The 11,084-nt window shown below is 46.6% G+C and overlaps 1 protein-coding gene across 5 annotated transcripts in view; it reads right to left on the bottom strand.

The window, feature by feature from the left end:
• Positions 1 to 4,877: 4,877 nt before the first annotated feature.
• Positions 4,878 to 11,084, bottom strand: part of LOC129380551 (lithocholate 6-beta-hydroxylase-like) — a 32,288-nt gene continuing 26,081 nt past the window's right edge. For all 5 annotated transcript variants that reach the window (XM_072287209.1, XM_072287210.1, XM_055061865.2 and 2 more), the window contains 3 exons: positions 10,436 to 10,573; positions 9,524 to 9,686; positions 4,878 to 5,060 (listed from right to left, as the gene is read on the bottom strand). In XM_072287209.1, the coding sequence (XP_072143310.1) occupies positions 4,968 to 5,060; positions 9,524 to 9,686; positions 10,436 to 10,573 (394 nt within the window). In that variant the 3' untranslated portion in view covers positions 4,878 to 4,967. The remainder of the gene's footprint in view (positions 5,061 to 9,523; positions 9,687 to 10,435; positions 10,574 to 11,084) is intronic.

The following is an 11,084-nucleotide window of genomic DNA, read 5'->3' as shown; positions in this document are numbered from 1 at the left end:
CAGCCATCTTGTCTACGCTGACTCATCCTGTATATATATTGTAAATACAGTCTTTACATACTCCTAACATCCCCGTAACCATATCTTTACGGGGTCGGAAATGATATCTCATTTTTTTATGCCGCATTCTTTCTGGACACACTGCATGATCTAGTGGCACAAGTCCTCCGAGATAAGACTGGCGTGCCGGTGCGTGCGAACGCTGAGAATTGTTCCATCGCTTGGCGGCACACTCAGTGGCACGTATTCAGTGACCCGAGTTGGCGAGATGTTCATTTAAGAGCGCCACATTCCGAGTTTATTTGCGGCGCAGCTTGCAAATGGGTCGGGTTGCTGTCCTTGCCGAACCCTTATGACGTGGCTTCGATTCCGCTCAGCATCCGCGAAATTTAACTAAGGGCTGCTTTTTGTTATTGTAGGAGTGGAACATTCTCAGTGGCACATATCCAGTCACCAAAGTTGGCGTCAGACATTCATTGAAGCACGGCGCACACCTGCTGGCACATGCCCAGTGAATCAAGTTGGCATTAAACGGTTCATTGAAGACCAACCAGCACACATATCTACCCCGGTTGCATAGTGGCTATGGAGGTGGGCTGCGAAGCACGAGGTCGCGGGATCAAATCCAGCCAACGGTAGTCGTATTTCGAAGGGCGAAATGCGAAAACACGCGTGTACATAGATTTAGGTGCACAATAAGAAACCACAGGTGGTGGAAATATCCGAACTTCCTCACTATGGCGTGCCTCATAATCAGATCATAATTTTGGCTCGTAAAATCCCATAATTTTAAAACTAGCACAGACCTCATGACAGGTAGTCAGTGCTGCAAGTCAGCGTCGAAGTGTTCCTTCGAATGGCGGCGCCTGTACCCAGCCCCGCATCTAGAGTGGCCCATGTCAGAGTGAAAGAGCTTCATTGAACAGAGGCACGTACGAACACATTGGCACGTATTCAGAGGCCTAACAATGTCTAGAGTGGCTCTTAAGCAGCGGGAAGCGATCATTGAAACGACAAGGAGGTTACACGCAGTTAAATATTTGCTGCCGTGACAAGCCGCCCTTTCAATATATGGACAATAGGACTGTCTCACCGAATTGAGACGAAGGATGCACAAACGATGCGCCGCACAACAGGCGACCCCATAGCACCTCGACAGAGCAAGACAGTTTGTATTGCTGCTCCAATTAATGACACACCGTTTGAAAGTACAAAAGACCGCAGTGTTCTGGGCGCGGTCAGAGTAGTACTGCGAAGCCGCGTCACCGCTCGGAAATGCCTTCTCGCAACAAAGCGGCTCGCCTGAAATGCGCACGATGGCCTGTACGTCCACTAGCGGGAACTGATGAGATTTAGCAACGCTGCCCATTTCTCATGAACATAGCACGAGATGGTTCCCTACGCATTCAACAGACTGCATATATATATATATATATATATATATATATATATATGTGTGTGTGTGTGTGTGTGTGTGTGTGAAAAACTTCAATCCCGACACAGCTTTCTGTTGCTCAGCACATGCTACATAAAAGTGTTTTTCCGAGCGTGAAAGAAGCCCGCGAATACACGCAAGGTGCCTCGAGCGGCCAGTCGCGACAATTTTGCGTGTATTTGCGGAAAACTTTCACGCTCGGAAAAACCTTTTTATGCGGTACGTACTGAGCAACAGAAAGCTGTATTGAAAGTTTTTCATGCTGCCCTACAATTTTCTAATTTACACTTCGCATCGAATTATAATATTTGAGAAGTTCAATAATTAATTAAGACTAACTTGGTAATTAGGAGGAAGGGGAAGAATAATTTGAGTATCTCCAAGCAACGACAAACAGCAATGCCCTGGTTCTGTCTAGCTACGTGGCATTAGTGCATGCTTAAAATTTGGTGCATGGTAGTTGGGACACCCTGGTTATCTATAGACTTCAGTTTTTCTTTCGCGAGCTGGTGCGAGTGACCCTTGTCGTACCGCTTGCTTTGTGGCTCAAAGCAGTTGTTTCTTGACGCTTCTTGGGAGACTGCTCGTATTGTACCACTAGGCAAACCACTCGTAAAAAGTAAAAAAAAAATGGTAGCATGAGTCACGGCATCGTATAAGACGTCCTTGTTCAGTATATACGTTTAAAAGCAGTTTCGGCAGAAATTGCCCGGCGTGCTGCATCGCGCCAATATGTAGCACCCGCATGAGGTGCGAACGCCGTTCGAGGAGCCGTAGTCGGGGCTGTTACCCATCCAAATCGTGGCTCATACCCACAATAGGGGATTGGCCCAGAAAAGCTTAGTTCATTCCAAGTTGTAACCACAAATCAACTTTCAGGACCATTATAGAGTTAGCGATGTTGTGAGGTCAAAATACGTGTTATATTTAAAACAATGCTACAAGAAAGAATCAATAACCGTCATTTTTAAAGCAGGCTAAACGAAAAAAGATACAAATTTAGCAGGACGTTCCGTTCGACTCCACCATAAAGGATCCCTGACCTGCGTAGCAAACGTACATGTGACTGAATCCCATAATGCAGGTGGCGGAGTCTCAGAATACAGGCCTCAAATGACGAAGTCCATCCTCAACGCTAAATCTCGCTGTCGCGGTCAGTGCCTCGTCCTTCAGGCGCAACTGGCTATATTATATTTTGTCACCGTCTGGAAAAGGTTCATCGCACCGTTTCGGCAGTTTTATTGCGCTTTATAAAATGTACGATACAGCAAAATCAGGATAGAGCACACTGATACTTTTTGCCGTGCACAAGCGCATTGCTCGTAACCGCAACGTGAAACAGTTTTATCACTGTTCGCTGGCCCTGCGAGTGTCGTCGCTTCGCGCACGCAGTGCGGAAGTTGGCAGAACTGTTAACGGAACAGCTGTTAGCAGAGCAGCGCTTCCCTTTGCAGTTCGTTGCCAGCACCGGCCGCCGCGCCAGTCAACGCTGGGTTCGCGGCCATCTGGCACGAGCGAGCGCCAGTGCGATTGCCCCCGCATGTGACTCGCGATAGTCCAATAAACGAATTCAACACCTGGGGTTGACTCGACAGCTCTGTTTGACGGGCAAATGCGACCTTGTGCGTAGTTCTCTCGACCGCGGTAACCACACGTGCGCCAGCGGCTAAACTTGCCGACTTGCGTGACCTTGCAGAATAATTACACGACTTCCAGAGAAGCTGTTCTTTTTCGAGCAGTTGCAGTAAAAATTTCAGTTGCCTGTAATTAAACCACACACTTTAAAACGTACATACCTGTACATGACTGGTGCGGCTGAAACCTTGCTCGCCTACAAGGACTTCGGGTGCTTCGCTTGGTTAACCCCCCTTTCTTCTCGTTTATAACATAACGAGGGTCCTGAATCTGGACACATTGATGCCTTCAGGTAGCATTGGTGGGTTTATTGACCGGTTGCCTTCACCCAAAAAGATCACCTTCTCGTGACGCCTGAGGCAGAAAGGATGTTCCACGTCCGCCGCCAAGATATGTGAGTGGTGGCGCTGGCTAACACTCCCAGGTTTCTACTCGCAAACATAGATACCCAAGAAAGTGGATGGGGAAATGGCACCGCGGTAGCTCAACTGGTAGAGCATCGTACGCGAAATGCGAAGGTTGTGGGATTGTTCCCCGCCTGCGGCAAGTTGTTTTTTCATATACACTTTCATTTCCATTATTTATCGTTTCTTTATTTTCATTTACTGAGCAGAAGTAATTTCCTCTATGTTGTTCTTGGTGTCAGTGTTCTGTTGGCTTCTTATGATATGAGTAATAAAAAATCGGGCCCCTCGGTTAACCCCCTTTCTTCTCGTTTATTACATAACGAGAGTCCTGAATCCGGCAACATTGACGCCTTCAGCTAGCATGGGTGGGTTTATTGACGGGTTGCCTTAACCCAAAAAGATCACCTTCTCGTGACGCCTGAGGCAGAAAGGATGTTCCACGTCCGCCGCCAAGATCTGTGAGTGGTGGCGCTGGCTAACACTCCCAGGTTTCTGCTAGCAAACATAGGAGGAAAAGAGATAACAAGAAGGCAGGGAGGTTAACCAGAATCATGTCCGGTTGGCTACCCTACACCGGGGAAAAGGGAAAGGGGGAAAACAAAGATAACAGGGAGAGAGAGGAGGGAAGGAAAGAAGGAAATTGCAGTGAGTTCGCTGACGTGTGTGGCCTTACAGAAATTGCATTAATAGTCACAACTACTAGCAAACATAAATGCCCAAGAAAGTGGATGGGGAAATGGCACCGCGGTAGCTCAACTGGTAGAGCATCACACGCGAAATGCGACGGTTGTGGTATCGTTCCCCACCTGCGGAAAGTTGTTTTTGGATACATTTCCATGAATTTATCGTTTCTTTGTTTTTATTTATTGAGCACAAGTAATTTCCCCTATGTTGTCCATGGTGTCAGTGTTTGTTGGCTTCTTATGATATGACTAACAAAAAATCGGGCCCCTTGGTTAACCTCCTTTCTTCTCGTTTATCTGCTGTTATAATGTAGCTTGTGCAGCTTCGTCCGCTGCAGTTGACATGCTTTGCGTGCGCTGGTTGGCCCACATCGCACGATTTTGCTTTGAAAGATGGGACAGTAAAGAAGCGCTTGGCGTTCCTCTAATGAGCGCTGTGTACTCCCAAGCCGTTGCTCATGCGAGAGTACGTATTGGAGTACCCCAGGGCGACCCAACGCATAGGCATTCTTGCAACAGCTCAAATCACGAGCGCAGCATAGAGAACGCACGCTGAGAGAGACGCCTGTTAACTCGCAAATGATGAGCGAGAAATGCGCCTGGTTGCCTAGGCGCAATATGGCGCAACTGAGCAATCAACAGTTGCGCACGGTTCTTCAATATCCGCCATATCGGCCATACCCGCATCGCTACCTCTTTACCGCCAGGAGCACGCGCTGTCTGCATAGGAGCCATTTATTTTTCTTATAGTGTGCGAAGCTGCCATCTTTAATTCCAAACGAAGCCTCTACGCAACTGGTGCGCAACTCAGCTCGCCGGCGTTTTGCGCAGAATGGCTCGGAGAACAATCGGCCCGTCAGTGACTTGAAGGAGTTGCCGTGGCTTGAACTTGGGGGGGTTCTGTGAGAACATAAATACACAAGCAAACGAATAAAACACACCTTTCATTGACAACATGGCAGCCACTTGCTGGCGCTCTGGAGCAGTTCAGTGCCATCGTAACTGACGCAGAGGTAAACCTGCTTAAACCTTTTTGTACACCCCCTTGAGAAGGTGGAGGAGGGGTGGTATATTTAAGAAGAAAAGCAGGTTTTCACACATATTTCTTACTTTTTGGCTATACTGACTTGAACTGGACTTCTTTTCTACTGACGCGGTTTCACTCGAGAAGCTAGAAGGTTTGGCTAGTTTCATAAGCAAAAGCGGCTGCCAGCCGCCTCGGTGAAACCTATTGCTATGGCAGTGTAGGTGGTGCTGCGTGAAGAAGGCGTGTAGAAGGAGTCGGTTCCGCCGCCTAGTCAAGCCTGGTCGAATGGAAGTTTAGAGGCTAAAGGAATTGTGAAGCTTGTGGAATGGTTAATTTTTGTCATGGGAGCTAGGGTACTGTCCGAAAGGCTTCGAGAAAAGTCGGAGAGTGTGGGCTTTCTAAAAAAATGTGTAACTTTTTTAGATGAATGCATGGGAACACTATGGTGGTCAGCACGGGGGTAGAGGTCTTATTGCAGGGACTGCCCTTGAACCTCATGTGACATTAGAGCCCACACTGTCATTGCTGGATTATGAGACAAAACTACACATATCTGATAGCCAGTTTGCGCTAAAATATAATGGAATTGTGAGGCACTTATTCGGCCGCCACTATCATTCACTCCCCGAAGCACTTTTTGCTTAAAGTAAATAATCGTGCTTTTTACAACCTTGCTACATCATCAATGAACGGAAACTCGCCAGCTGAGATGGGAAGTTCACTTCGGCAGCCACCTGATGTAGAGAAAGAAAAGGCAACACAAATAGCAAGCTAGCCTCACTGATCAGCTCAATCTTGGATTCGGAATACCTGGCACATATCCTTCAGCTGTGCTGGAAGACAGCAGCGCATTGGATCACAGTCGCTGTGTTTAAAAGCGACAGCTGGCGTATCTTCTATGTCGCTGAGGCTTTCTCTTCCCAGAAAAACGCCTTGAAGCTTTACAATATCTGATGACACTTAAGCGCTTCTTATGAGTTCAGAATGCGAAGCAATAATGTCTGATTAAACGCCTCCGAACGGTCCTTCGAATTGTTAACTCCTAGCCGGCAAGCAAGTGCGTTGAAACGCTTGGCGCTTATTGACTTGACCTTACCGAGGCGGATTAGAAGGCAGGCGAGAGCTTGCGTGGACAAGGAATGCGCAGATAACACAGGCTTCCGAGAGCGAGGATGACATAGCGTCGCATTACTGCGGCAGCCAGTGTTGCCTTTCGCCTGTTCTGCACCATCGAGACCCGAGTCGGGAAGCGCCAGCCATAGTCACGAGCAGGGAGGCGCGCAGTACTCGCGCGCTCGTGACGTGCCATCGCAGCCAATGGGAAGTCAGGTGCCGTTTCGCTGCTACTTATGCCACCGGCTTTTTCGCTCAATGGGCCATTGACGCTTCCGCGTCAATAACTAAGCGGAATAACGCATTTACACTTAATTTTAAGCCGGCGCCCGGCGTTACACGTCGCCTTGGCAAAAGAAATTTCGAATTAATTTCGAAGCACGCGTACTAACACACTTCTGTACCACCAACTTTGCTCAAACCTTGCCTTTCATTCTTTACAAAGTTATTCCTCGCAGCTTTGCGAACGGTAGCCTACGAACAAGTGTAGTGAAGCAAAACGGCGACAGCGCATGTCCTTTATGTTAGTTCTTCTCAGACTAAAATATTAAAAGGGCGAAACAATAGCAGGAGAGTGACCCACGCAAGAGGCCGCGTGTCTACCAGAAAGCTCGCCTTCATGCATAGCGTTCGCAGCCAGCGGTATCCGGTAAACGTTACGGTTACAGAAGCTGCAGTTGTCGGGAAGCATGAAAAGCAGTAACGGGTCTTTGAGCACTATGGCGTTCCACTCTTTAAGGTGAAGCTTAAGCGTCCTCCAAATTTTTTGTACATTTCCTCCAGAGGCGTGCGCTCATATAAGTAGGCGGCAGCGCAGTGAACACGGCCGTGCAGCCAAAATAAATGCGATTATGCCTTAACGAGGCTCCACTTTGTCTACGAAGGCAACAGTTAAATTAACTGCAGCAGTTATGTATTCATATGAATAAACATTTGACTCACGTGTTCTGTTCCGTTATGAGATTTAAATAATGTATAGCGGTCCGCACGACCATGCGCGGCGGTGCCTTCCAAAGTTAAGGTCTGCGGTTTCGGTCAATAATTTTCCGAGATACCTTGGCTCACTTGAGCGACGAGTGTGTTCTTTTGCTCTTTTTTTTTAATTCGAGGTGGGTTACTGCAAGGAATAGTATCAGAAATTTTTAAAATATTGATGGATGTATAAGGCTTATATTAACATAAAACTGGTTCCTAAGTGCGAAGACGAAATAACTGCCGCTGGCCCGGACAATCGGCGTCCGGTAAAAGCGACTGACTTAGAATATCGATGCTGAACGATGCCGCATACAACGCCAAATATGTTGACCTTCCTATTAATGGGAAAGCATTAGGCACTAAGCCCTGTCTTCACGTGCATTTAATGCGAAAGCATTCTGAATCTTGCGCGCGATACTTTGCACTTGGTCATGTGCTCGCATTGGGCAAAGACAACATTGAGGGTGGACCACAAAAATTTTGGGGGTGGGCTAAGTCATTTTGGGAGTGAGCCAGGTCGGTTTTGAATGTCGGTCAAATAAATTTTCGAATTGCGCAAAGCCAATTTCGGAGGTGTGCCAAATCAATTTTGGTAGTAGGCCAGGTCGGTTTTCAATCTAAGCCAACTCAATTTTCGAATTGGTCAAAGTACATTTTTTGGGTGTGGGCCGCGGCCTACGTCCGACGACGTGGCTCTCGACCGTGGGATTTTGCACTGCGAGCTGTAGCAGGTCCAGCGCCCAGAACGTGACGTCTTCACTTGGTCACGTGGGTTGTGGTACCCTTAAATTTCAATGCCAGATGCTCGCCGGATATATATGTGAAAGCATTATGTGCTCTATGAAGCGGAAAATCTGGCGAATGTCCGTTTTTAGATGTAGTGCCTTTAGACCAAGCCTTTGAAATGGTGCAGTGGTTTGTTTGTCTGTTTGTTTATGTTTGAACCGTTACCTCGTTCGCTCGCCGAGTTATGTACGCGAGTTATTGCCTAAAACCTTAAACGGTTTAGATTTGGAATGTGTATGGGCATATGTAGAAGAAATAAACACCGTGTAAACCGCAGTATAAGCTGCAGTATTATCTTTAAAAAGAAGGCTAATGTCGCCCCTCGACGTATACATAGCGGTCTTCAGCAGAATGTGATTCGTCGTGCTGGCGTGGCGTGCATGTGGCATATGCATGTTGGTGAACGCATGGCCCGAGCCCTCTCCATATCCAGCTGTGCTTGCTGTCATTTTTTTTCTGTCACTGTCTATTCTAGTATGCGCTCTTCCTTTCGACCTCGTATAAATTTTTTCTTTATTTTTTACTAGTAAGCGATGAGTAGCGGCAGGCGGTGGGTTTTCAGCGGAGCTCAAAATTAATGTTGAAGACTTCGCCGAAGCGAACGGCTTACGTGACCGCCCAACACCAGTTTAGCGTTTCTGACAATGTAGAAAGAAACATTCCAGGGCACGAAATGAAAATTTCCAGCGTGTGACCCGCGTAAAACATCATGTCTTGCAGTGGACCGACAGCTTGGGGATGCACTTGGGGAATTTGCGCGTGAGCTTCTTGCGCGCTCGCTACCGATAACTACCCTATACCGCCAATCCGACGATGAATGATCGCTATCGTTGTGAAAATAAACACGCTTCGTCCATTTTCCTTCCTTTCTTTTTCTCATTCAAGGCTGGGGGACGATCTATATTTCCACTCGACCTATATTCCTGTTCATTCGGTATTCTATTGAAATCCCACAGTATTATTCAACTATGTGCGATATTAGGCAAGCCCGATTTCCCACGCTTCAACCTTTTACTACTACTGCGCACATTTGAAGCTAGAAGATGCGTTTTGAGGATTTCGATGGTGCGAGGAATGAAAGACAACAGAGAAGGCAACACCACTCTGTACAGTTACGCATGATATACGACACTCGCCTGAGCTCCATTTTGATCTGGTCTGGCCAAGTGTGCAGGGGAAAGTACTTGTGTGTTTTGTGCGCACTTCACTAGGGTTAACGAACGGCGCCACGCCCTGTAGGTACCTTCATTCCTCATACTACACCCCTCTCAAAGCATCCTCTCCACAGTCATATTCCTCTGCACGAGACATCCTCTTCAAAAATTCTCCTTTTCTTCACATCACCACTACAACATCATGATGACCCACCCCGCATTAAAGAAAGAAGAAACAAAGATTCGCGTTAACTCAGGAGCAAGTGCGAGTTGTCAAGCCCTAATCTGCTGTGAAACTATGTACCCACCATAGTTTCGGAGCAAGCTTCAAGTTTCACTCGCCGAAGGAGGCAGGCGACGGCTGTCTTCACCTGCAGCATGCCTAGTCGCATGCCAATGCAGCTGCGCGGTCCATAACCGAAAGGCATGAACGTGAACGGCTTTATGCTGTCCTTGTTTTCCGGTAGGAATCTGTTTGACAGAAGGTGGTTGCAATAAATGAATGTGAGAGTATTGGCATTGAGATGATAACCCTCAACTGTATTTGAACCAGTGCAGTGACTGTGCAACATGAAGCAACATTAACGTAGTGCAGTGAAGTGACCTTCAATCAAGTGTCGTCGTATATTTTGGCGACCCCGGTAACGGTGTTGGCTGAAAAACAACCTCATCAATGTTTGATACGGCAGTGAGCACTTACGCAAACGAAATATAACGCGATACAAGTAAACCACCGGTGAGAGTCCGTTATTATGGCGTCGAGAATATTCCAACTGCTCCTCTAAAACCGGGGTCGCGCTCAACAGGCATATGGTGTTATATTGACGAAGACGTCTGTTGAATTGTTTGTGCCCACAACTCTCCGGCTAACGGAGATACACCGAGCTTCGGACTACGACAAAAATGTTCAGTTATACACGTTACCATAGTAAGCTAGCTAGCAAACATTGATGTTACGTGAACGCCAAAAGTGTTTTGCGATTAATGTAACTGACATTCAATCATGTAATACTCACAGCACTGCCTGTATAACTACTGATATCGATATACTAAAATCTTAATAAGTCTCATTTACTCCAATGCTGGCGAGTCGTCCTTCTTTTTCAGTTACATTAATCGTTTGAGTCTGTGCAATGGCAGTAATAGTATCGGTAGAAAGATACTTTCGTGTAAATTCACAGCTAATGCAGCCCTTCACAATCATCTACGCATTAATGTACCTTTCTGGATTGAACTTGTCCGGCTCAGGAAAATATTCAGGATCGCGATGAATACCAGCCGAAGGAATGTCGACGCACATGCCTGGCTTGAAGTTGATGTTGGCCACGGTGGTTTCTTCCGTACAGTGACGCAAAATTCTGTACACAAAAATTTGCAGAAAAAAAATGAGGTGTAGCATAAACACAACGTTTATACGCCGTCATATATTAAAATGTTACATCTGGCAGTATAAATGACTTAGTTAAATACATTAATTCGCTTATTCTTATGTCACTTTTGGAAACATAATAAGTATTTATAGAATTCGTTGATCAACCAATTTTACCTTCCGATAGTAAATCCGAGTGCCTTATGTGTTTGCAAGCACAGTAGCCTATGTAACAAAAAAGACATGCGGAGAGGATGACCGGGAACCATTAGCCACAATGTCGGGCGTCTCCTCTGCCAGCAATTGTGCCCTGCAGGTAATGGCAGGGCACAATTATTAGCATTATTAACTTATCAACATTAATGCATAAGAACAGATGAGAAGAAACACGTGAACATGCATAATATGCATCCAAAAAATTTTTGCCGCCATATGTAAACAAAAATATAAATTGACTTGCAGATAGCGGATAGCTAGCAGATTTCGTTCAAGCGGATTCA

Source organism: Dermacentor andersoni, chromosome 3, assembly GCF_023375885.2.
Source record: "Dermacentor andersoni chromosome 3, qqDerAnde1_hic_scaffold, whole genome shotgun sequence".
NCBI lineage: Eukaryota > Metazoa > Arthropoda > Arachnida > Ixodida > Ixodidae > Dermacentor > Dermacentor andersoni.
Note: the sequence above shows the minus strand (reverse complement) of the source record. Positions and strands in the feature narration are given on the sequence as shown.